This window comes from Balaenoptera borealis (genome assembly GCF_965194805.1).
Source record: "Balaenoptera borealis genome assembly, chromosome: 13".
NCBI lineage: Eukaryota > Metazoa > Chordata > Mammalia > Artiodactyla > Balaenopteridae > Balaenoptera > Balaenoptera borealis.
Genome location: NC_138870.1, coordinates 102,831,109 through 102,857,363, shown reverse-complemented (window position 1 = coordinate 102,857,363; position 26,255 = coordinate 102,831,109). Strand labels below are relative to the sequence as shown.

Here is a 26,255-nt window from a genome sequence, read left to right as displayed (position 1 = left end):
CCTCTCCACAGGTGCAGCGGTGCCACCCACGGTGCGCTCTTTTCTACTCTTGATACCACGGGAGTCGCCGTCCCAAATGATGACTTGCCTTCACGACATTCACCAGAGAAAGTGCAAGCACAGCCCTCTGGGGACAGAGTTCCCTGGTTTCGTGCCAGGAACACTGGATGGGAGCCCCCAAAGCAGGTCCAATCAGCAGCTTTTCTGTGTGCTGTGAGGCCACTGAATTAAGACTGTGAGAAATGATCTATACGGATTAGTGGCTTTCAGGCCAGCTAGTTTCTAACAAATGGAAGTTAGAACAGCTGCAGGCAGGGAGTAAGGCTTCCAGTGACCCTGCCGCCCTCCTGGCGCGAGCACCCCCGAGGGGACCGTCCCTTGTACACCTCCTGTCACCTTGGTATCAGATAAGCCCCTCCTCTCCCACGCTTCCCTCTCCATCCCGCACCCCACCTCCCTAGAGCAGCCTCCCCTAAGGTATGGTCAGTGGCCCATCTCATCGGAGTCACCTGGGCGCCCAGTGAAAGTGCAGATTACCAGGCCTGCCCCGGACCTGAGGGTTGGGGCCTGGGGTCTGCATTTAACCAATTTTTCTTCACACTAAATTTTGAAAATCACTTTTGTAGAAAGAAAGTTTGGATAATATAAATTGTGCATACTGATTAGTAATAAAAATCGCTAGGCATGTTTGAAAATCAGGATAATCTTAAACATCAAGATAGGCTTTAATACATTTCATTTATTTTACAATTTAACTTAATCTAGACTATTTAACTTTTCATACACACTTAATTTTAAAAATAGTCACTTGCTATTTTACATACAAAAGGTTCAAAACAAATTCTTCACCTGGAGCGACTGTGGCTCTGCACCCAGTGTGTGAGCGGGGCCGTGAGGACGGAGGATGGAGGCCGTCGGCTGGTGGTGACCTCAGGTGGCCAAACACCCCCCAACCCCACGGCCCCGCTCCAGGCACGGCAGCTTTACTTAGGTTTCTGTTTTGTGTTTCAAGTTTTCCAATACAATTCCTCCTAAAATTTATTTCTGAGGGTGGAAAACCACTTTAGGACTGACTGTTCTTGTAACTTTGAGTGAAATGCAAAGGATTTCATTCCGTTCAGAACTTGAGAAGTGGTGACTCCACGTTTTCCTTGTCAGCCTCGGGGCTCAGCAGGATCAGAGGGGAAGCCAAGTCTATGAGCTGCAGGAGAGAAGCCACAGAGGTGAACGGAGCGCCCATGCCGCCCCTTCCCGGCCCGCAGACCCCGAAGGACTGGTCCCCTGAAGACCACGCTGCCTGCGGCCAGCTCCCTGCGGCTCGGCACCCAACTGCTCGGTGAACCTGGCTCGGGCCCAGTGGAAAGGCACCTTGGCCATCGTGTGTAAGCAGCTGGAGGGAGAAGACGCCAAGTTCCTCAGGCGTTTCTGCTTGCACGGCGCACGTTAAGCACAGGGGGCCCCGGTCCTGGGAGGGCTCCCGGGTGGCTTCCTGCTCTCGACTTGGCGAACCGCGCGCTCACACCGCTAACGGTGAGGCGAGCCAAGCCACGTCGCCCTCAGGAGCCCCAGTGGCCACTCTCCAGGGTCACCGGGACGTGCCTGGGGGAAGAGCAGACCCAACTGAGACCACCCAAGGCCAAAGCCAGCAGGGCCCCCGCCACACCTCACCTGTCCCACCTCGTGGCAGGCGTTGGCCGCAGCCCTCCTGTTGACACCTGGAGTGTTTGTCAGGAGGTCGACCAGGGGCCCGCTTCCAGACCCCAAAGCCACGCTCGCCTCCGGAGTCTTGCAGAAGTCGATGAGCGGGAGGTCACCCAGGGGTGTGGCTGCAGCCCGCAGGGTGATGCTAAGTTGATCCAGTTTGACATCCACGAGAAGAGCCTAGGCAAGAAACAAGATTGAAAGGCGACCCTAGCATCTGTTGTCAACCATCTTGGGAAGATGAGTGGGCTCTGCTTAGGTCCCACGTGACCGACAGTTTGGAAACCCAAGGAAGCAGGGCTGGGGTGGGCCAGGTGGGGAGAGGGGCTGCGGTGGGCGAGCACCGACGTCTCCTCCTCACCCGCAGCCCTCCAGCCCGTCCGCCTCCCTCCTGCCAGTGGCCTGCGCTGGAGCTCCCGCTCACCCCCTCCCTGCTGCCCCGCTTCCCACCTCCCACCCTTTGAAACCTGGCCATCTCCGTGGTCGGAGACAGGGGAGACGCAGCTTTTGTCTCCTCCAGAGGTGGGAGGTCCTGACCCCCTCCCTTCGGTGCAGCTGGCACCAGAGGAGCCGGGGTCACAGATGACATTCCGCGGTCACCCGGGGGAGCCCAGGACAACACAAGTCAACGCTGTCTGCTTCTCTCACCTCACTGGGTGTTGCAGCTTCAGGGGGCTGTGCTTCGTCCAGTGCTACTTCCGTGGTGATACTTTTCGAAAAAGTGAAATCACTCTTTTCTGGAGAAAAGTTAAGTGCCTGCGGCAGAGCAGACGCAGGAGGAAAGCTCCCATCCGGGGACCAGTCTGAGGGCCCGGCGGCAGCCCTGCTGTCACCCTCTCTCACTGGTGCAGTTCTGCGGGAGGGAAAAAGGGCATCTCATCAGGACGCTCCCGGCGACGCTCATTTGTTTGGCTGTGACTCGGGAAGACGGTTTTTGGAGAAGCGGAGAGCGGCCGGCTCTGGCTCCTGCTCCTGCAGGAGGACTGCAAGGTCTCCGGGGTCCCTCTCAGCACCAGCTACCAGTCTGGGTCCCACGTGCCTATTTTACGCCCTTTTCCGTAAGGTATTAAAGAGGAGGGACAAGCGAGGACCACGTGCGGGCGTCCCGCCCGGGATGCCACCTCCTTGGAAGGCCTGGGCCCATGGACAGGTCTGAATGCCCTGGTTACACGCTCTGCGGCGGGGCCGTCCGCATCCACCTGTCACCCTGCAGATATGCTGCCCTGGTGTCTGTTTCCTGTTAGATGGTGCAGGGAGACCTGGCCGGGCCGCCACTTCCCGCTGCATCTCCAGGCCCAGGACAGAGTCTGCCACCTGGCGGGCCTCAGACACCTGATGACTAGGAACCGAATTACAGGAGAAAAGCAGCAGTGTCCGTAAATTAATACAGCGTCTTTTCTTTTTAATATTTTAAAGGCTTCATAATAATTTGAAAGAATTTTTCCCTCTGCTGACGCCTGCAAACCTACGACGCACGTGAACAGAGCACTGTGACCGGCCACACACTGGGCCTGTGTCTTACTGTCTGGCGTCCCTTCTCCCCCACGCCACACACAGCCCAGCACTTTCTTTTTCTAGTCTTCTCTGTCCTCACAGAACTAAACAGACATGTACATGCCCGACACCCACTGCTGGCAGATCTGCGCACTAGCGCCCCCAGCCCTTCCCAACGCTCTGCCACGAGGAGAGAATCGAGGCCTGATGCCGCACGGTGCCCGTTCAGTCTCCTGCACAGACGAAGCAGGACCAGGGCCAGCGAGTGGGAGACAGGGCAGAGGCGGGTGGGCAGCGTCTCTCCCCAGGAAGCCTGAGTGTGGCCACCCTGACTGAAACCCTCGAGGGCAAGGTTGGGGGCTCTCCCTGGAACCCGGCCACAAGGACGGCTCCTGAGCGTGCAGCTCTGCCCCAGGGCTCCTCCCTGTGGGAGACTCTGGTCTCCCCCAAGGGTGTCACGAGGTCCACGCATCCTCCTCGCTTGCTCAGGCCTCCGGCCTGGCCCCGGGATGCGATGTCAGGAGAGAAACACAACCAAGGAGCAGGTGGCCTGCCTTCCCCGCAGAGACGCACCAATGGGAGGGCGTGCAGTGTGGCCAGGCCCCCCCACGGCTGCCGAGAAGCGGTGATGGACCGCAGTCTGGCTGCTTCCTGACCGTGATTTCCCAGCACATGATCGCTTGAGGTTTTATGAATTTGAAACAAACTTAGTGCAGCCTTTAACTCTTACCTCACTGCAGATTTTTTCTGGGGCTCAGAAGAAAGTCGCCGAGCAGACACACGCAGGGGAGAAGCCAGAGCCCTGGGCATAGTTTTAGGGGTCGCCAGGGGCAGGCTGGAGAGTCGACGGCTGGCAGGCGTGGGCAGGGCTGACCTGCGCCCCGTGCTCACGGGGGTCCTCACGCTGCTTACGAGGCTCTGCGACGCTGAGGACCACCGAGCAGGAGTGCTGTGAGCAACCCTAGAAACACCAAAGTCTTAAGCAGAACAAAAAATCTAACAATTCAGCCACGCGCTAACACAGCAGAAAGTCTGTGGTGTCAACGTAGAAGATTCAAGCCAGCGAAGCCCATGAGAGCCCTGTCCTCTGAGCAGCGGGTGCTGCCACTGACCCCCCGGGAGCCCTGGCATGGGCTTCGGTTCCTCAGTGCGCCCCTTTGAGGTTCTGATCCAGTGTGGCTGCACATCGTGGGTGGTACCATGAAACGCTCTTCGTGGGAGCTCACAGGGATCTCAAAGTCACCTCTTGCAGGCCTAAGTATTTCCACAAGGAAGTCCAGACCCAGGGTGGGCCCGGCCGGGCACACGAGCGGACAAGCACTCTCCCTGTGTGCACCTGCTCCTGGGTCTAAGGCCCCTGAATCAGGTGTGAACACAGGTGAGTGACCCGGGGCACCAGATACCTGTTTCCCACGCATCTCTCCTTCCCACCCTGGCGATACCTGTGGCTTCACCTGCCAGCGCATCCTGCCTCACTGTCAGTTTTTTTTTTTTTTTTTTTTGTCAGTTTGTTTTGTTGTCGATAAAGGAGAGAGGCCAAATAAAGTAAACTGTTATCTTATTAAATAAAATAAAGTCAAGGACCTCCCACCAAGGTGGAGCCCATGGGAGGCCAGATGACACATCTATTATTCATCAAGGACAGTCTGCATGCTCAAGAAGAGTCTAAACGCAAACTTCAACAGCTACCGAAAGACACAGTCACTGCAGGAGCATGGGCAGGAGAGGGGTGCTGTAAGCAAGCTGCCGCGCTCTGCAGACTTCTGGAATCTGCCCCACGTGCTTCACTGCTGAGCCCTGGCAGCTCCACCACAAACTCCAGTGAAAATACAGACAGATATAAACAAATGTAAGCTTCAAAGTAACCCTGGCAGGTAGGAACCGCTTCCCTATTGTACAGGTGAGAAGACCGAGGCACAGAGAGGTGAATCGAGGCCGCCAGTGGCCATCAAGTCTGGGTCTTGCTCTGACCCGCTGTGCATGGCGGGAAGGCGGCTCAGCACGGCTGATACTGTAAGGGAAGCGTCTGGCCCAAGCCCAGGAAGTGCCTCCCAAGTTCACATACAAGGAAATGAAGGCCCAGAGCCACGCAGAGTGGCGGACGGCCCAGGCGGGGCTGGGGCAGACCCAGGATTAGGGCCCTGCTCTGGTGCTTGTCTTGCCCATCCCACCCCAGCAAGGTCCGAAGCAGTGCTCCCACCCCGGCCACATGCTGGTGCCAGGACCCCAGCCTTGGGAACAGTGCTCCTGTGGGGTCAGAGTGACCTCATTTTTGCCCCGCCCCCAGCTGATGGGCCCAGGCCTGAGCAGCACTGGGCCAGGGTCCCTCCACTGTGACAGCACTCAGAGCTGGGCTGGGGCCCGGTCACCAGAGGGCCAGATGTGTGGGTGGAGCAGCCCACCGCCCTCAGCAGGGGGCAGTAAAGGTGGCAGCAGGAAAGCAGTCAGGGGAGGGGCTGCCCTTTGTGTGAATGACTCCCAGGCGTGCACACGTGTGCGCGCGTGTGTTTTCCTACTGTTTGCAGCACTGCTGTGCTGTGCTTGGTTCCATCCCCACTGGACAGATGGGGAAACGAGGTCGGAACGTTCGGTAGCCTGCACTAGATCTAGAGCACACAGGGGCAGCACCGGGACTCAAACCGGAGTCCGAGTGGCTGAGCCAGGCCAGCGGTCTTCAAATGTGGTGCAGGCGCGTCACCTGTGAGACCCTGCAGGCCCAGGGCTCCACCCCAGACCCACGGATCGGAACCTCCGCGGGGGGCTGGGCGGTCTGGCTGGAGAACTGCAGGCTCAGGGCTGAGGAGTGGCACCCCAGCCCCGGAGGCGAGTCTGCGGCCGCCGTCACCACGAGGGGCACAAGGGCGGCTCCGAGAGACCAGGCTGAGGCCGGGCGTGCGGAGCCAGGCTGTGGGTTCAGAAGCTGGCAGGGGCCTCAGTCTGTTCTCGTAAGAAAAGAGTGCCATGGACACATATACGTGACCAAATGTAAAACAGATAGCTAGTGGGAAGCAGCCGCATAGCACAGGGAGATCAGCTCGGTGCTCTGTGACCACCTAGGGGGGTGGGATAGGGAGGGTGAGAGGGAGATGCAAGAGGGAGGGGATATGGGGATATATTAATATGTATAACTGATTCACTTTGTTATACAGCAGAAACTAACACACCATTGTAAAGCAGTTATACTCCAATAAAGAAGTTAAAAAAAAAAAAAAGAGAGAGAGGAAGCAGACCGACTCAGTACCTCTCCACCGACGTGCAGGACTGTGGCCTCTGCGCCCGACAGGACTTTGGTGTTGCACCGTCCAGGGGTTCACCTGAGACGAGAAAGGAAGTGACGGTCAGTCAGATGCGGGGCAGGTGACGCATCCGCCTTCACCAAACGGGCGGTCCTCCTCTAAGTGTCCCATGTTCCCAAGCTGCAGTGAAGACGGCACGTAAAGTAGACGAAGGCCAGACAAGCCACAGGGAAAACCTTCCGGCCCTGGCGTGTGGGAAGGGACATGTCCTCCCTCCCCGGAGACCCACCGGGCAGGGCTGTGGTGCCCAACCAGCGGGTGCGGAAGAGGAAGAGTCCTGGTCCCGCCACTGCCCTCAGCCTGGCTAATGCCCAGACGGGGACGGAGTGGCCCGAGGGACGAGGCGCCACTCAGCACACGACCCCGTCGGGTCTCCCCGTGAGCCCCGCCTGCAGAAGTGGCGCCAACACGGGGGGTTCCAGGCGGGCCCCACAGAGCCCGCCACCGCCTCGGCTCTCGGGAACCGGGAGGGCACAAGGTCATCTTAGGACGTGACGTTATTTACGTGCCATCTGGCGGTTGATGAGCATTTCTGGGTGTGTGATCTCATCTGGTCACAAGGCAATGACCAGCGGGCTCAGAGGACTGAGCCCCAGGCCGCCATCCACGGGGACCAAGTCCCAGACTCACCCGGGGGCCCCCAAAGCCGCAGGTGCCAGGCCCCCTGGCAGCACCCTGCTGTGTTTTGGAAGCCACGGGCAGAGGCCGACCCCAGCCCCAAAGGGGAAGGCGGCCCGGGTCTCCGAGGAGGCAGGAGAGACCCAGGCCCTGCTCCTGCGGGTACCTCTCCGCTGGCCCCCCATCTCAAACCAACCTGCACCTGCACCCTCGCCCCGTCCTCCCTCTCTGCCCCCGATCCACGTCTCTGTGCCTCTTCGCGGCAAATCTTCTCAAAAGAGCTGCCCATACATGCTTATCCTCATCTTCCACCTCCTGTTCTTTTCAAAAGTTGATCAGATCAAAGCGATCCACACACCAAAAAAAAAAATGAACGGATTCAAAATGGCAGGCTCCAGCCACACCTACCTTATTTCCACCTTGCTTGTTTCCTGAGGTGTCTACCTTCTATCTCTAAATTACATATCCTGCTACTTCCTCGTTTTTCAGAACCTTGAGATGTCATGATACGATCCCAGCTCCCTCACAGCCCCACGGGCTGATCCACGCGGCCGCCCGCCCTCCAGGGTTTCCGTTTTGACAGCTGAGTCTAACGGAGCACACAGCCCGTCTTCTCGCAGCGCCCATCCATCCCCTACCTCGAGTTCGTAAGAACTGCCTCCAGGGACTTCCCCGGTGGCCCAGAGGGTAGGACTCCGTGCCCCCAGTGCAGGGGACCCGGGTTCGATCCCTGGTTGGGGAACTAGATCCTGCACACGCATGGCACAACTAAGAAGTCCACACGGCACACCGAAGATCCGCATGCCACAACTAAGACCCGGCGCAGCCAAAATAAATAAATGTTTTTTAGAAAAGGAAAAAAAACCCAAAAAGAACTGCCTCCATCTTTTGCTGGTTTCTTATTTGGGGGCCTGTGACGAAATGTCCTGCAGCCTCTTCGGGAGCGTTTCCATGCGCTACCGCTTGGGCTCCGAGCCCACACGTTTCCTGGAGGTCTCTCTGCCAGACCGGGCTGGGCCCCTCACTCTCACCGCCTCCTGTGTTGGGTTCCCCCTTTCTCGGGCCCCACAACTTCTTCTTTGCTGCTTCCTCCCTCATCTTAGTGGAAGACTCTTCAGGAGCTTCCAGAGAGTGCACAGGAGGGCAGCTACTTTTGAGGAATTTTAGATTATTCAAGTACCCTTATTACACCCCAGTCAGCCAAGGCTTAGCCCAGGGCCCGAGTCCGAAGGGCTGGAAATTACTCCCTCCCGGAGCTGCAGGCGCTGTCCCCTCCAAGTAGCTTCTGACCCACAGAGACGCCTGCCGGTCCCCCGGGTCTCCGTCCCTCGTGTGGCTCCTGGAAGCAGTCACGGTAAATGACACTCCGTCCCAGGAGTGTTTTCAGAAAGTTGTACCCTAAAGGCTCTGCTGCAGGCTGTTCACACCGTCCCCACGTCTCCTCTGCGAGGACAGCTAGTGTCACACGGCAGCCAGAGCGAGCGGCCACCGCACGGGCAGAGGTGCACGTGCTCAGCAGCAGGGCCGCGCCCGCAGCCTGGCAGTGCAGACGTCGTGGGAACCGTTGGGCCAGGACGAACGACGGAAGGTGTGCCTGCCGTGGACCTGACGCTGCGAAGCAACAGGAACGGCCTGGCGAAGCGAGCGTGCGGACGTCGGAAGGGCCGAGGGGCTGAGGGCCCAGCCCGGGCGGCGGAGGGTAGGAGTCCTGTGGCTGCACGCGGCTGACGGCTCGGGGGGGGCACCAGTCGGCAGCCAGGCAGCGGCTGCACCTCGGCCAGGGGTGCGTCGGGCTCCGGGCGTTTGGGAAGAGGGAGCAAACGCTGCCGAGCACAGTTCCCGGGCCCTGTGCCAGCGGCTGCCCCGAAGACCCCGTCTGTAGGGCGTCCGTGTCTGCAAACACACCAGGCTCTCCGCGGCGGAGAGCTAAGCTTCACCTGCAGCTGCGGCTGCTCCTCTGAGGCCCAAGCTCACACCCGGCCCACGGACGCTGCAGACTCCACAGGTCCACACTGGACGGCCGGTCTCCGCCCCGAGCTGCTCTCCCTCCGGCCCTCCATCACCACGGTGCTCCCGCCGAAGCCTCGTGGTCACTCTGAGTCCCCGTGGCCACATTCCCTCCTGGTCTCCCAGAGCGTCCCCAGGTTGGAGCCCTTCTCACCTCTGCTGCCACCATCTCCGGGATCTCTCATCTGGACCCCAGCCAGGTGTGCACGTGGTCCTCCCTGCTCCCACTCTGGCCACAGGGCCTGTCTCTCCCTCTGCTGAGGGATCTGTCGAAGGTCATATTCCTCCCTGCTCAGACCCTCGCAGGCACCCCCTCTTGCACGGGTACGCCGACGGCCACCTCCACGCAGGGCCCACGCAAGCTGGCCTCTGACTGCCTCTCCGCCTCCGTCTCTTCTCACCCTTCTCCTCGCTCACTAACGGGGCTGAGGTTGCTGGTTTTGATCAGTATCTGCTCCCCTCTTCTTAGAAAGACATTTTAGCTGAGTGTAGGAAAGACCCCATACCTTAGCATCGCCTGCAGGTACGTGTGGTCACGTGACTAAGTCCCGAGCTATGACTTCCGCAGAAGGAAGTGGCATGTGCAACTTCCAGTAAGTATCCTTGGAAGGTAGGGCTTTGTTCTTCTTCACCTATTTCATCTTTCCTGCTGGGAGGTGTGAGGGCTGGTGAGCTGGTGCAGCCATACTAGATCATGAAGAAGAGAAGCTAATCATGGCAAAACAAGATGGAAGAGGCCCGGATCCCTAACACAAGGAGAGCCATAGCAGCTCTGGAAAATCTACGTAGACTTTCATGTGAGGGGGAACTAAACATCTATCTTGATTAAAACCAATGCTATTTTGGGCTTGTAGCAGAATCTAATCCTAACTTAACTACGTCCCTACCACTCCAGCCTTCGTTCTGTTTTCAGAACTTGTCCAGTATCTTTCTGCCTCAGGATCTTTGCACTTGCCGTTTCCTGCCTGGACCGTTCTCCCTCTGGCTTTTCTAATGGCTGCCTTCTCCTCATGCTTCAGATCTCAGCTCAATGTCACCTCCTGAGGGAGCCTGCACTGACCATCTAAGCTTAAAGAACCCCTCTATCTAAATTCCTCCCCATCCTCTTTTATTCACTTATGATCTGAAAGTATACTTATTTGACATTTCTTATCTTTTACTCTTAATATGTACGTTCCACGAGTAGGATATCTGTCTTACCATTACATCCCTTATACCTAAAAGAGTGCCCAGCACTGGACAACGCTCCAAAGAACGGCTCATTCTTACACAGGCAGTAACTCAAGTGAGGTTGTCAGGTGTTAAAGGCCACCTGTACTGGCCAGTGAAGCCGACAACTTCAAAATATTCAAGCCACTAGAAGGCATGTGTTTGAGAGAGGAGGCCAGAGCTGTCCTCCCCCTTCATCAGCTCCATGCAACTCCCTGCGTTGTACACATTTATCAGATTAATTCACCTTGACCAAACGCCCCGCCTACTACTTGCCGGACACCACGCAGGGCTTTCTGCCTGGTGGCGCGGCCAGGATGCCGGGGCAGGTGGGGAGAGCCCAAGGAGGCTGGAACCGGAGGGGCAGAGTACTAGAGAGGGGGGAGCTACACAGAGAGAAGGAGCTCTGGAAACCTGAGCGGGACCCGAGTCCTCGCTGCATAGCGAGCAGCAGCATGCACGTGGGGCAGGACCCCAGAACAGACAAGAACCCCCACTAGGAACGCTGCCACTGTCACACGGGGCTGCGAAACACACCAACTGGCCGGAGTGGACGCCTCGTGGACACGGCACACTCAGGAGACGCTCAGAAAGGCCACACGTTAGTTGCAGGGCTAAACTATCCCAAGAGTGAAGGCCAAGACCTGCCCCATCAAAGCTCTAAAAGAAGCCCCGAAAGGATCAAGTTCTCCTGAAATTTAACTGCCTGCCAAAGCAAAATTCAACTTCTTAAAGAAAGACAACAAAGTCCAGACATACAAAAATATAAAATTTATGATGTCTAGCAGACAACAAAAAATTATTGGGATGAATTGGGAGACTGGGATTGACATATATACACTATTGATACTATGTATAAGATATAGACAACTAATGAAAACCTACTGTATAGCACAGGGAACTCTACTCAATGCTCTGAGGTGACCTAAATGAGAAGGAAATCCAAAAAAGAGAGGATATATGTATACGTAGAGCTGATTCACTTTGCTGTACAGTATAAACTAATACAATATTGTAAAGCAACTATACTCCAATTAAAAAAAAAATTTTTTTTAAAAAGGTCAATCTATAAACATTAAAAACAAAATTATTAAGCATGTGAAGAAGCAGGAAAATGTGACCATAACCAGGAAAAAATTAGTCGATAGAAACAGACCCAAAATGACGGGGAAGATGGAATTAGAAGAAACACACTTTAGAACAATCATTATAAATATGTTCAAGAATTCAAAGGAAAACATAAACACCATGAGGACAAAAATGGGGAAACTATAATGTCAGAAATGAAAATTTAACTGGATGGGCTTAAGAGCAGATTAGACACACTGCAGAAAAAGCTGTGTACACGTGGGGACGAGATGGTAGAAACTATCAGAACTGAACCACAAGACAAGAGGCCGGGGTGGTGCAGGGAAAAACAAAGCTTCGGTGACCTAAATGACAACATACAGAGGCCTACAACACAGGTAACCAGAGTCCCAGGAAATGAGGGGAAGCAAGAAAAAATACTTGAAGGAATAACGGACACATTTTTTCCAGATTTGATTAAAAATATCAACCCACAGATCAAAGTAGCTCAAGAACTCCCAAGGAGGATAAACACAAAGAAAGCCATATGAAAATACCTAATAATCGACACGCTGAAAATAACAAGAGAAAATCTTAAGAGCAGCCGTGCAACAATGATATGTTACGTAGAGGGGAGGAATATAATATAAGGTAAGAAATTCACTGAATTATCCAACACAAAGAAAATTAGAAGACATATATAAAGTGCTTTAAGTAAAATGAAAGCAAAGAAACCACCATCACCAAAACCAACAATTTTTAAAATTTTGAATATAATTCGTTCAATATCTTAAAAACACATTAAAAAAATAAATAAAAATAAAAGAATAAAAACACACTAAAGTTCATCTATTACTTACCAGTAGAACACTTAGGAATTTTAAAGTGATTTGTAGGGGAAGGCATAGCCTTTGTCTTGGAATTCAGACGGGAATCACCCCGTCTTGTACTCCCAGTCTTACTCATTTGGGAAGATTGTGACAAACGGAGATGAGAGTTCAGCCCGGGGCCTCCCTGTCCCGGAGTCTGGGGTTGGGTGAGAGCCGCTCTGGTGGGCGCCCTGGGCTGCTCCGCAGTCGACTCAGCAACTCCGGGCCTCTGGCTCTGCCTGCAGGACATGCCCGCAGGGCCCGGCTGCAGACACAGCCGCGGCAGGGCAAGTCCCGTTCTGCCCGACTGGCTGGTGTTTGACTGGGAACTGTCCACAGGAATGCTTGGACGTTCCCTTGGCTTAGCTGGAAGAGGAGACACAAAATCTGGTTATCACTCAAGCTGATGTTACTTTTAAATTATAAAGTTATTTCTCTCTCTCTGACACACACACACACACACACACACACACACACACACACACACAAGATATGCTAACCTACCTTAAAATATTTTCAAATGAGGAAAATTACTTATTTCTATCAATGGTGATTTCCGTATTAAAAAAAAATATGACATATGAACAATATTCTGTATGTCCATCAGGCAACATCCTCAAACACAGGACAACCCAGATTGCTCGTGGCTTAGCTGAGTGTAGTCTCAGGCGCCAATTCTGGACACAGTTACCAAGATGCATATAAGTTCAAGCTCTCCTATCTTCATTGATTATGTCGACAGCAGAAAACTACCCTAGCTGAACAGGTGAAAATGGATGGTCTAGACACATGCTCCACCTGGCCAGTCAGGGAGGTGGGGAGGGAAACATGAAGAGAAGACAATCCTTACTGGTCGGTTCCTTTAAATCACAAGGAAGTTAGGTCACATCAATTAGGAGCACTACTTAAATCAGCAGAACAGATAAACTAGGGTGAAAATACTCAGCTGCCAGTATATGCAACACAGAGCTCAACCTGGTAAAAGGTTCTTAAGAGAAATTTCAGAGAATAACTGAAGCCACAGCTCATGTGACACCGTGCCTAACAGTTTCACCATGCTCTCCCCATCACACTGTCGAATCTGACCCTGGTGATTTTGCTACGCACAACAGAGAAATATACACTCACCAGAAGCCTCCCCTCAATCTGTCTCAGCCTTTCCCAGAGGCAGGATCAGAAATCGTAAACAAAAATGGTGCTGATGCCCTGAACCATTACAGCAAAACAGACCTCACAGCACCTAACGTACTGGAACTCTTTTTCACTGAACACATGCCACATGCGAGACACAGGAATGGGACTTTACGTGGTTCTTGTAAGGCCCACAAGGACACCGCGAGGGAGGTGTCATCCCCGCAGTTTGTAAAGATACACAAACAACTTAAGTTCTCTTAACCACCAACTGACAGGATTCCAAATCAGATCAGTCTCATTCAGGAGTTTAGACTTTTCACATTTTGTATACAAAATGCACACCATGCTGCTTAGCCTATGGTCAGAGTCTACACAGCAAATATAATTTGAGGAGAGTTTAGTCCTAAAGAGCAGGAAGTCGAATGCCTTTCCCCAAAGCCTACTAGGGTTTCTCCCCTTCACCGCTAGATGGCACCCTTGGCTTGGAAAGATTAACAAGTAGCTTGAATTTAAACAGGTTTGGGAGTACAGATTTAAATAAACACGCAGGAGTTACAGGGGTCCTATGCCCTAGACTATCTGCAACAGCCCTACTTAAAAAAAAAATCTGTGTCTAATCACATGACTGAGGCTGGCCTCAGTGTCCTTCCAGGTCAGCTGGCACCAGGAGAGCATGCCCACTTTGTGACTGCTTACCCTACCCTGAACTAGGACTGCCCATCAGAGGCATGCCCCTCGGAGGAGGGGAAGCACCTTGAGGACAGGGACCCCAACAGTCTCCCCTGCCCCAAACCACAGCAAGCCTTCCAGAACCTTCTGCTAAGTGGTTCTGTGACAAGTCTGGCAGGAATGGACAGCGCTCAGGGCCAGCCTTACCTTTGCCAGCCGCTGGAGAAGCACACACGCCGGCACTCACTCCCGAGACGGACCCTGAGGAGGACTTTCTTGCAAGACTGCCAGCACATCCAGGTGGTTTTAACATGGTTTTCTTCAGCCCAGACTAAAACAAAGACTTCATTACTACCCATGGCTTATTACTGCAAAAGTGGGGTTTTTAAATGGCTTTTAATAGTTTACAAATTGTCTTGAATTTAAGGAAGAAAAAGGTCAAGCAGTACTTCCCACAGAGTGGCCGACAAAGCCCTGCATGAGGAACACCTGGCAGCCTGCTTACGGCTGATCTGGGGCCTGGACCCTGGCCTACGGAGTCAACAGCTGCGGGGCCCAGCACTGGGCAGCCTTAACGAGTACCACCAGTGATGTGGCACTTTTCACAAGCACACACAGATCAACGCTGGAAAATAAACAGAAAAGATGTGGACGGTAGTCCCCATGCCTGTGAGGGGCTGCAGTTTTCAAAGCACCGACGTTCCATCTCCTCGGTGCACGGACGCAGTGAGGGAGACCCTGTGCTCAGAGGGGCTGACGTTCCTCAGTCCATTTGGCTCCCCGGGGGCAGAGGCCAGCCCCTCACGCATGCCAGGCCTGTGTGCCCTGCATTTCGCCAAGCTGCCTCTCCTGTTTTCAACAGGGTCCTATTTGCAACCTCCCTAACCTTGATTTTAATCAAGATGCGTTCCCACATGGGGGACTTCCCTGGAGGTCCAGAGGTTAAGACTCTGCGCTCCCACCGTAGGGGGCCCGGGTTCGATCCCTGGTCGGGGAACTAAGATCCCATGTGCCGCATGGCGCGGCCTGAAAAAAAAAAATAAATAAAAAGACACGTCCCCGGTATACAAAGCAGCCCCTTATTCCCTTCGACCACAGGCCAAAGCCCCCCTTGGCACTGGCCAACCCACCTTGTTTGGAACAGGGAGCGACCGCTTGCCTTGGACCACGTGGTTTCCACCGGCTGGCAAGCTGGCGACGTCCCGGGCGGCACGGAGCTTGTTGGGGGGCACGCTGCTGTGGGAATCCTTCTCATTTAGGATTTTCATCCTGGAAGGACTAGCTGGTTTCTCTTTCACAGGCTGAAAAATTGTAAATTGAAATGTGAGAACCCTCTAGTCTTTCACAACGTACAGACACACGAAGGCTTCAGTTAGAGCACCCGCAGCCACCATCCATCTCCCGACACACGGTCCTCAATTCATCACCTGGATGGAAAGGTATACGGCGGTTCACTTCCTCCGCCAAATTACCAGACAGAATGGTGATGGAGCTGGCTTCCTCACTGAACACAGGGCAAAATAATACCAGGACAGACCATCAATAGGAGGAGCTCCTCTAGAGCTCCCCCTCAGTCAGGATTCGTATTTAAGGGTGATAATGAGGAAACTGGTCCTAGTTACATAAAGTTTAAAATGCTGTACAGAACGGAATCATTCATTAAATGGTCATGCCCTCTACCAGAGGGGCTGCTTAACTGGAATAAATCTTCATCTAGGACTGAAAGCCATTTTTCTTTGGCGAGCAGAGTCCAACAGAGAATAAATTCCTGACATTCAGGTACAAGGGCATTCGTGGAACAAATCCACGCTTACACAAATAACCCCTCATATCAAGAAGACTTCAATAAGAAGCAAAAGAAGCTCATAAAGCACTAACTTTCTCTTTCCTTTACAGCATTTTTAAAATTGAGACATACTTCACATAACATAAAATTCACCATTTTAAAGCGTACATTTCAGTGGTTTTTAGTATACTCTGTGCTGTGCAACCAGTTACAATGTAACTTTAGATCATTTTTGTTGCTCCTAAAAGAAACTCATGACCGTTAGCAGTCACTCCGCACTCCTCCAACCTCCCAGCCCAGACAACCACAGATGTACTGTCTCTAGAACATGACTTGCCTATTACGGTCACTTCCTGTAAATGAGATCATACATGGGACCTTCTGCGTCTGGCTTCTTTCACTGACCTAGTTCCCCAGGGTCATCTGTATGTAGCATGTGTAAGTCCTCCATTTCTTCATGGCTAAAAATATTCCATGTATGGAGAGACCACACTTCCCTTATCCATTCATCAGCTGATGGGCATCTGGGTTGTTACTGATTTTTGGTTATTATGGATAATGCTGCTATGAGCATTGCTGCACAGGTTTTTGCATGGACATACGTTTTCAGTTTTCTTGAGAATATGCCAAAGTGTGGAAATTGCTGGGTCATGTGATAATTGTGTTTAACTTTTCCAGGAACTGCCAAACTGTTTCCACAGTGGCTGCACCACTGCACAGTCCCGTGAGCGATGCACATCCTCACCAACACTTGTTATTTTGTTTTTTCTCCCAACTACGGCCATCCTAGCAGCTGCCTTGCAAAGACACTTCTAAATAGTACAATCAAGTGGTCCAGCTGTGTCTAGAGGCGATCCTCACAGGGGTGACGTGTGTGAGTCACTCCGGATGTGAATGACTCTCCCCACAGAAACAATGTGGGGAGTGATGGGGGTGCCCAAGGGAGCTCAAACGCTGCCCAGGAGTCCAGCTAACACCTCACTGACCAAAAACTCAGCTCTCTGGCAACAGAGCACTACTTAGGACCAGGAAAATAAAAGGACCCAGAAGAAGCAAAATTATACCCCAACTCCCTGTCCTGAGTCCACGTGTTACACACACAAATCCGGGCCCAAGTCCACGTGTTACACACAGAACCACGTTGCTTTCATTCTAGAAACATCACTTCAGAAATTTACATCCAAATGATTTCCAGGCAGAGGAGTTTGCATGATTAAAGGAGCAGTCTCAGCCCTGGGGAAGCAATGGCCGCACGCCCGCTGGTGCAGGGCTCTGCATACCAGACCCACTTTCAGCTTGGTTCAATTCTGGGTTCTGATAGCAGGGAGTCCTGTGGTTCAGGAGATGTGCTTGTAGAGGGAAACGATTTTCTAGGCCCTTGCTGGTGTTTTGCGTTGATCTAAACCTGCTAACAACCCCACAAAGCATCACTCCTCTCTAACTGGCTCGGAGAGCTGAAGCCCGGCGCGAGGGCAGCGGAGCTGGGAAAGGGAGCCGGGCAGGCTCCAAGCTGCTCCGCCCTGAGGCAAACCCAGGAGGCAGCTGTGATCTGACACCCACCCTCTGCTGCCCCAGAGCCCTCCCACAAGAGCCGCTAGGACCCCCGCTTCCCAGAGATGGCTGGCCGCACCCCAAAGGCACACAAGTCCACTGCCACCTCCCAAGGCAGCGCATCCACTCGTGCCTGGGAGGGAACAATCTAAACTCAGTCATGGTTAAGGAGGGAGACCAGTGGCCATTCCCGGAGGGGGGATTTTTGGAAGAAGTTGCTTGTTAACGCCCATAAAATCCCTAACGGGCGGAATGTCCAGTGCTGTAACAAAGCAGAAGGAAAGATCGCAAACAGAATTGAGCAGGAGGTGTTTCTAAGTCCCCACAGTAGCGAGGCAGCCCTACCCACGGCGCCCCAAGCCCGGCTCCCACGCCACCGGCACTGCTCCTCCTGGACCCTCCCCGCCTACGCTTCGGACCCTCAGAGCAGCTACATTCCCAGGCTCCTCCCCGTAACGGTTTCTGCTCTAGGGCATAAACCAAGAGGGCTCAGAAGCAAGGCAGCGGCTGGTTCCCCAGATAAACGTGCTGCTGGGGGTCGCGGCTACCTTCTCCGGGGCCGAGGGAATGCTTTTTGCTCGAAGAGACGAGGCTCGGGGCGGCAGCAGTTTGCTGGTGGCCTTCTTCTGCGTGCCAGCCTGGCCCGGAGGGTGAGCAGCACTTGGCTCCACTGGCAAAGAAGAGCACGAGGCGCGCGGCGGCCCTGGTGTCCGGGGGCGGCTCGCCTGGGCAGGAGCAGCCGGCAGGGCCGCGCCCGAGGGCGGCTGGGTGCCCCAGGGCGGCGGTCCCCTCGAGGGGCTGTCCGACAGGTGGTACGTCTCCCTCTTCAGTGACTTGGGGCTTTTCTTCACTTCATTTTCTCTCTCAAAGAGGTTTATTTTTAGTTTTGATTCCTGTATGAATCCGTCCACTCCCTGGCTCCCAGCGTCTTCGGGCTTGGCGGCTGGGGCCGCCCTGGCTTTGCCGTTGCTTTGTATCTGTAAGGCCAGTAGGTGAGCTTCTTTATAAACTTCCACAAATTTTTCCCCAGTCAGAGGACTCCAAGTGAAGGGACTTTCAGATGCTGGCAAAGGAGGTTCTTCAGGAATGTGATGATTTAATTCTAAGCTGGCAGCAATACATCTTTCTTTATGGCCAACAGGTCCAAGAAAGACTTCATCATCTTCATTGGCACTATTTTAACAGAAAAGGATTATTAATAACACGGGCATTTAAATGAAAGGCTTCACTGAACGTGGTTATACAAAGGCAAGGGAAGAAAACTCATTTGTTTACCTTGAAGAAGACAATGAGAGCTCAAAGTCAAACTTTTCATCAGCCAAAAGAAGAATATCTGCGGAGGAAAAAGTCAGTCGTTATTTTAGGGATGGGACTGATAACGAGAAAACATCACCATAGTCTCTATAGCTGTCAAAACTATTTTGAAATCTCACTTCCAAAAGTGTGACATCATTATTTTAATAGCCACATTTTCTTAAGGGGCGTTAGATTATCTTATTTTTTCCATTTCCTTTTAAAAATAGCATCAGCCATTCTGTGTTTGCTAAGCTGCCACCAAAGCCTAAGTCCTTATTTTTCAGCCCTTACTTTAAAGATATAATCTAAAATGCATTGGAATAGCTTTGTAAGACTAGGTAAGTCGTTTTCTGGTACAGAACATTTTCAAAAGACCAGCTGCCTCAGCTCCCCTAGAATTAAATTCCCCATTACAAAGTGCACCTAGTCCTCTTTCAAAAGCAAATTCCACGCTACTCAAGCGCACGGCAGGGCTCCATGCGTACCTGTTGACTGTCGCCTGTCCTCGGAGCTCATCCTGAACGCCCAGATAAAACTGGTCCTCGTGCCCTGGAGGCCTTCCCCGGCCCGGCCTGTCCACCAGCCTCCCTCCACTGACAGACCACCGGCTCTGGGGTAGCGGGTCCCTCGGCTGGGACAGCCGCTCGCTCCTCCAGCTCCACACCCCACTCCGCTCCTGCCCTCCCCCAGGGCCCCTGCAGCCCCCGGACCTGACCTCTGCCTTAGCATCCCTATCCTGTAGATGTCTCTCACCACCCAGACTGTAAGCTCCCCCGAGACAGCAAACGCCTAATGCTCTCCCAAACTCCCCAGTGTCCAGCTAAGGGCCTGGACTCTCAGCCAATATTTATCAAAATGCAATAAACTGGCATTTCAATACTATAAGCTTCATATACCACTTTCACAAATCTTACTTTATTTGATCCTAATAAACAATGCACCATGCTTATCAAAACCATAAAATTTTAAAATATACTGATAGCCTAATTAGGTCCTACTTAGTCAATTCAATTAATCCTAACTACCTAATCAAGGAAAAGGTAGAAAGCACAATTGCACAAAAGAAATAAAGAGAAACAGAGAAAGAGATTAAAAGATTCATAAGCTAGTTTGCTCAACTCTGTGCACATAAACCTAAGAATTTGGCTGACAGAGATAATGTGCTGGGAAATGGAATATTTTTTGTATTTAAATGATTAAAATCGATTTATTTACAAACCTGACTCCAAAAGAAAGAAAAAAAAATCTTAATAGTTCAATTATCACAAAATAACTGGAGAAATTTATTAAAGAGCTATTCTCCCCAAAAAAGCACAAGTCCTAGATAGTTTTGCAGGATGATTCTATCAAATCTTTCAAGAATACGTCATTCCAAAACCATTTATACTGCTCCAAAGGACAGGAAAAGAGAAACCTTCCAGCTTGCGTCTATCAAGCAAGCACAGCCATACCAAAAACCTACAAAGTTTGCTCTATAAAGAAAACTAAGGACTTGGCTTGTGTCAACATAAAAATCCTAAATAGGGATATTTGCAAACAGAACCCAGCAACACATTAAGAGTCATTGATGATGACTCTGTCATGACCCAGTGAGGTTCAGCCAGGACCTCAGGGCTGCAGGACAGTTTAATTTCACACAATCTAGTAGCATGATCACATTACTAGACCTAAGCGGGAAGCCAGGGTCATCTCCACGTACACTGACAAGGCACATGACAAAACGCAACATACACTGTTGACTTTAAAAGAACTACAAAGAAAGTAATAGACATATTTTATCATATAAGGAAGTACCCATCTCAACCCAAAAGCCAAAATTAGATTTAATGGGATACCATCAGAAGCATTCCTCCTAAAGCCAGGAGCAAATATATATTATCAGTTAGGATAGATTAACTTATGCTGAAGTAACAAACAATCCCCAAATCTCAGGTGGCTTATAAGAACAAAGCTGTATTTCTCACTCAAGCTGTCTGCCAGGGCCCCATTCCATGTCCCCCTCACTCCAGAACCCAGGCTGACGGAGCCTCCACCATCTGGTGGAGCACTGCTGGTCTTCAGGGCAGAAGAAAGGGGAAATAGCAAATTCCACGTTGGGTCTAAAAGACCTACAAGTGACACATAACATTCCCCTTTCACTGGACATCTGAGGCAAATCCAACTTTAAGTGGGCAGGGAAGTACAATTCTACCATGTATCCAAGAGGAAAAAAAAAGCAGAAATACTGATGAACAGCACTACTGACTACCATCTACACATAAATTAAGCAGCAAGCCCACATCAGGCTTAATGGAAAACTAAAGAAGAAATTTCTTTAAAGCTGGGAACATGGCAAGGCCATCTACTGTCACAATTCTTAACATTATTTTGGATGCATTAACCAACACAATTAGACAAAGGAAAGAATTTGGAGGTTAAAATTACCACAATGCACAGATGCTATGATTATAGACACAAGAAAAATCAAGAAAATCAACTAAAAACTATTATAAATTGTAAATGGATAAAAGCACATGGCTGACAAAATTATTACACAACAATCAACAGCTTTCAGGACATCCCTGGTGGTCCAGTGTTTAAGACTCCGCACTTCCAATGCAGGCGGCACGGGTTTGATCCCTGGTCGGGGAGCTAAGATCCCACATGCTGCACGGCACAGCCACAAAAAACAAACAAACGAACGACAGCTTTCACATCTAAAAAGAACAGAAGATACAGTGGAAGAAAAGACCTCATTTACTGTAGCACCAAGGAAATGCAAAACACCTATGAACAAACCTAACAAGAAATATTCAACATGGATATAAAAAAAAGCTTAGTATATCATAAAGGTAACACATCAAATAAAAGGGGAAAGTGCATTATTCAATTAATGGTGTTGAGATAAACTTGATAACCTTTTTTGGGGGGGGGAAATATATGTATTTAAAGTTTGATCCATACCTCATACCACACCAGGACAAATTCCAAGTAAGTCAAAGACTTAATTGAAAAAACGAAACCCTAAGGGAACAAGAAACCATGGGGAAATCACTTTATAACCTGGTGTGCAGAGGTCTAACTATGATACCAAACTGTACCATAAAACAGAAAGTTGACAGTCCAAGATATTAATAATTTAACATCTCTGCATGGCAAAAATCACCATGAGCAAAGTTAAAAGAAACAAGCAAGGAAGAGGACACGTGCAGCTCACATCACGAAGGGCCGACTGGTGAACAGTGTTACAAACTGTAAGAAAACAACTAAGGCAGAACAGAAGAACAGACAAAGGATATGAACAGAGGAAATTTACGGGAGATAAAATGAAATGTTCTTAAATATATGACCAGAAGTCCGGCCGCACTCAAAAATAAGAGTAATGAAAGATCCTGAGATTCCTGAGATTCCACTTTTCACTTATAAGATTGTTAAAAATCAAAAAGTTTGATTTGTAAATTACTACAGCTCTACAGAGGGTAACCTGGCAGTATCTACTAAGTAAGAAATGCACATACACTTTGACCCAGAAGTCTACCGCTGTCAAGTATCCCATATTATTATTATTGTTAATTTATTTATTTATTTTTGGCTGTGCTGCACGGCTTGTGAGATCTTAGTTGCCCGACCAGGGATTGAACCCGGGCCCTCAGCAGTGAAAGCGCCGAGTCCTAATCACTGGACCGCCAGGGAATTCCCCCCATGTTATTTATTGCAGCAGCATTTGTTACAGCAAGACACCAGACACAAACTAAATGTTCCCGGATAGCAGACAGGAGTACAGCACAGCCCCACAGCGGAATGGAACACTACTTAGGCTCAAAAAAAAAATAGTAACACTTCATATATTGATATACAAAGATCATCACGATACATTAGGTGCAAAAACCAAGATGCAGGGCAGAGTTCTATATGCTATAGAAAAGGGGGACTCGAAGGACACATGCTGCCTTGCCCTTGCACAAGTTAGGTCTGGACCACCCAGGAGACCGATGACATCAGTGGCCTTTGGAGGTGGTAACTGGGCAGCTGAGGGACAAAAAGGAGATGGAGACGTACGTTTCACTTTTTACGTGTCTGAACCTGGGAAGTCATTTTTACCGGGCACTGCTACAGACTTCCACCTGTCTGCTGTGGAGAACGGAATCCCGGACCGCGAGTCCGGGGAAAAGCCTTCTACACCAGGCTCCGCGGCCGGCTCCGAGTGACCTGGCCTGGCTGCCTCGTCCGTCCTGCCAACCTGGGCCGCGTGCTCCTGCTCCCCTGGGAGTGCCCTGCCCAGGGGGCACACTGAGTGAGAGGCAGTGTGCTGAGGGGCCAGCGTGGAGGTGGGGACACTGCTGAGGAAGTGGCCAGTGGCAGGAGGAGGTGGAAACATAGGTACGATCAGATCCCGGACAGCGTCCAAGCCACGACAGGCTTTTACTTTAGCCAAAGTGGGACAGGAGCTCTTGAAGGGTTTTAAGCAGAAGAGTGATAGGCTCTAACTTTTGTGTTTAAAACGTTACCCTGGGGGCTGTGCACAGTGTATCAGAAAAGAAGCTGGTAGTTATCTACTGAAATTACAGTGCACACACTGGCCAAAGTGCAAAATATACAAGTAGGTAGGGACTTCCCTGGTGGCACAGTGGTTAAGACTCCACGCTCCCAATGCAGGGGGCCCTGGTTTGATCCCTGGTCAAGGAACTAGATCCCACATGCCACAACTAAGAGTTCAAATGCTGCAACTAAGGAGCCCACGTGCCACAACCAAGGAGCTGGTGAGCTGCAACTAAGGAGCCCGTCTGCCGCAACTATGACCCGGCACAACCAAATAAATAAATAAATAAATATTAAAGAATAAAATAAAATAAATACTTATGAATAAATATTAAAAAAACAAACAAACAAAAAAGTAGGTGGAGGTGAGTTAACATGGCTGAGACCAAGATGGTGGCATTTGGGTGGAACTGGAAGGAGGTAGATGGATCCAAGCCATATGGTGGAAATGACAGTAACTGATGATTGAACGAATGTGGCAGCTTCACAACTTTCACAGCTGGGTGAATGGAGAGGCAATTTACTTCCATTAGAAAGACAAAGAGCCTGCTAAGAATGGGGTGGGAGGGGGGGACCTGCTGAGTTAAGAGGTGGGAGACATTTACGTGAAGATGCCAATTACAAGGGCAGGTGAACACACAAGTCCAGAGCTCAGAGGAGAGGCTGCGCTCAAGACAAAATGTGGGCACCACCAGAAAGGAGGATGGATTTAAAGCCATGGGACTGTCTGAGAACCTGTAGGGGTAAGTACAAAGAGACCCCAGACCAGGTCCCGGAGAGAGAGGAAGAGAAATCTGCAAATAGATGGAAGTACGCCAGCCAGGGAGGCAGGAGGAAAACCAAGATGCCTCAGAAGCCAAGCAAGGAAAGTTTCCGGAAGGAGAAAAGGTCAAAGGTTACTGAGAGGACAGAAAAATGAGAGCAGATTTGGCAACACAGATGTCCTCAGTGACGGACAAAGGCAGCTTGAGTGGAGTGTCGGGGCAGAGGGGGTTGGCAGGGGTTGAAGGATGTGAAAAAATAGTGAAACAAATACAGAAGGTTCTTGAAGTCTGGCTCTGAATGAGGCACACGGCAGTGGAGAGGGAGCGGAGGATATGGGACAAGTCAGATAACGGGACCTATTTGCACGTCGATGATGAGCGTGAGTTAATAGACAGGCAAAAAAGGATGCGAAGGGAGGGTGACAGAGGGGTGAAGGCCTCAGGAAGCGGCAATGGGGATTCAGCGGGCACGTGGAAGGGCCTTGGAGGGGGGACAGAAGAGGAAGGGGGAGAAGACTGCAGCAGCAAATACTGTTCTAGATCCAACGAAGCAGCACCGATGACTGGCATCCTCTAGGATGGTTTCTGCAGAATGGAGTAGTTAAGGATACAGGGAGACCCAGTCTACTCGCATGGGTGTTGTGAAGAACAAAGGATAAAGGATGTCAACAGGCTTTAGCAGAAAAAGAGGGCATGGCCCTTAACTCATTCTGTGAGTCCGCTGTCACCTCCACACTCAAACCTGACAGGAACAGGACAAGACAGCAAAGTTACAGGCCAGGCTCACTCACTAACGTGGTGGCCAAGATCCTAAACAAGTCTCAGCCAACAGAAACCAGCAACAAGCCAAAAAAAAAAAAAAAAAAAAGGCAACATCACATCCAATTCCACAAATATCCGAGTGCCTATCAAGTGTCAGGCACTGAGGACACTGCAGTAAATAAAACCGACAAGAATCTCTGCTGTGACATAAGTTAAAACTGGGGGGTAAAGGGAATGTAGAAAAGCAGAAAATAAAGAAGTTAAAGGGATGCAAACTCCTTGAAGACAGGGACCAGGAGTTTAACGGGTGCAGAGCACGGGATGAGCAGTGAATAAATAAACGAGTTCTCGCAGGAGCATTAAATCGACCTGCATCTTCCCTGAGCTCCCCGAACCGACAGCGCAGTAGTGACAGGGACGTACCATCCTTCTTGGGAACCTCCATCTCCGCTTCTCGGGCCAGGCTGGCTGAAGGCACGTCGCTGCCGTCCCCTCCTTGCGCGGCGAGGGCTGTCAGAAGTCACTGCAGGGACCAGAAGCAAGAAGGTGAGCGGGTGTCAGAGCCCAGGCCCCGGGTTCCTCCAGCCCCCGGGAAGCCCCGCATCGTGGGCCGCTGCAGCTCGGACCGGGCAGAGGGGGCTGGGGGCCGCGGCGGGTCAGGGAGGGACGGGGAGGCCGGCAGAGGCCACCTCAGCCGTAGCCCGAGGCCCTCCGCGACGCACACCCCGGGCCCGCACGCCTCCGGGCCGGGAGCTCTGGGGCGGCGCCGTCCGAGGGAGGCCTGAACGCCCCGGACCCGGACAACCGAACTCCTGGGCTGGACTGCTGGGGGCTTTGGTTTGCCCCCAGGGCGACCCCGTCCTCGCCGCACCGCGCGAGGGGACCCCGCGGGCCCCGGGCCGAGCCCCTGCCGCGCCCGAGTCCCCTGGGACCCCCGGCCCGAGCCGCCCGCCCCGCCTGAGCACCCCGCCGGTGCCCCCTCACCCCGAGCTGCCGCGACGCCCCGGCCGACGCGCCTCCGCCCCGGGTTTAAACGCGCCGCGGCGGACGCGCTGCGGGCTGCTCATTGGCCGGTTTGAAAGGCCGCGGCGCCCGGTGCTTCCTGGGGTTTGTAGTCGGAGTCACAGAAGAGGAGCGCGGCGCGCGTGCGCACTGCTTCCGCGCTCTTCGCTTGCCAGAGGTCCGCCCCGGGCCTGCGGTGAGCCCGGAGCGTGGGCAGGGTTCCCTAGGGCTCGCGTGGTGTCTCCGCAGGCTCTGCATCAGAACAGCTACACGTTGCAAGGGACATGGTTCTGATCCCAGCTCTTCATCCCTAAGTAAAAATCAAATTCCTGTCGTAGGGTGTTGACTTGACGACCAAACAAAATAGGTGCATCTACCTGCTTTGTAAAGCATTACGGGTCAGTTCTTAATAGCGTAAGAAGACCCGTCCCTGCCCCGAGGAGCGCCCGGGTGACTCTGGGTGACCAGGCATACTAGTCTATGCCCCTGGACCAGGAGAACCTGTCTAGGG

At 52.0% G+C, this 26,255-nt stretch overlaps 1 protein-coding gene across 3 annotated transcripts; it reads right to left on the bottom strand.

Moving 5' to 3' along the window:
- Window positions 1-719: 719 nt before the first annotated feature.
- On the bottom strand, window positions 720-25,854 carry GTSE1 (G2 and S-phase expressed 1). 3 transcript variants are annotated; one of them, XM_082350599.1, is made up of 12 exons: window positions 25,727-25,854; window positions 25,166-25,265; window positions 18,678-18,735; window positions 17,951-18,575; window positions 15,196-15,366; window positions 14,273-14,396; window positions 12,254-12,628; window positions 6,437-6,509; window positions 3,926-4,156; window positions 2,350-2,554; window positions 1,678-1,881; window positions 720-1,201 (listed from the first exon to the last, which is right to left on the bottom strand). In XM_082350599.1, the coding sequence occupies exons 2-12, from the start codon at window positions 25,185-25,187 to the stop codon at window positions 1,118-1,120; spliced, it is 2,172 nt and encodes a 723-aa protein (XP_082206725.1). In that variant the 5' UTR covers window positions 25,188-25,265; window positions 25,727-25,854; the 3' UTR covers window positions 720-1,117. The 3 variants fall into 3 exon arrangements, with proteins under 3 accessions (XP_082206725.1, XP_082206724.1, XP_082206726.1); XM_082350598.1 differs by having other exon boundaries at window positions 1,669-1,881; window positions 25,727-25,853; XM_082350600.1 differs by lacking the exon at window positions 3,926-4,156 and having other exon boundaries at window positions 1,669-1,881.
- Window positions 25,855-26,255: the final 401 nt, after the last annotated feature.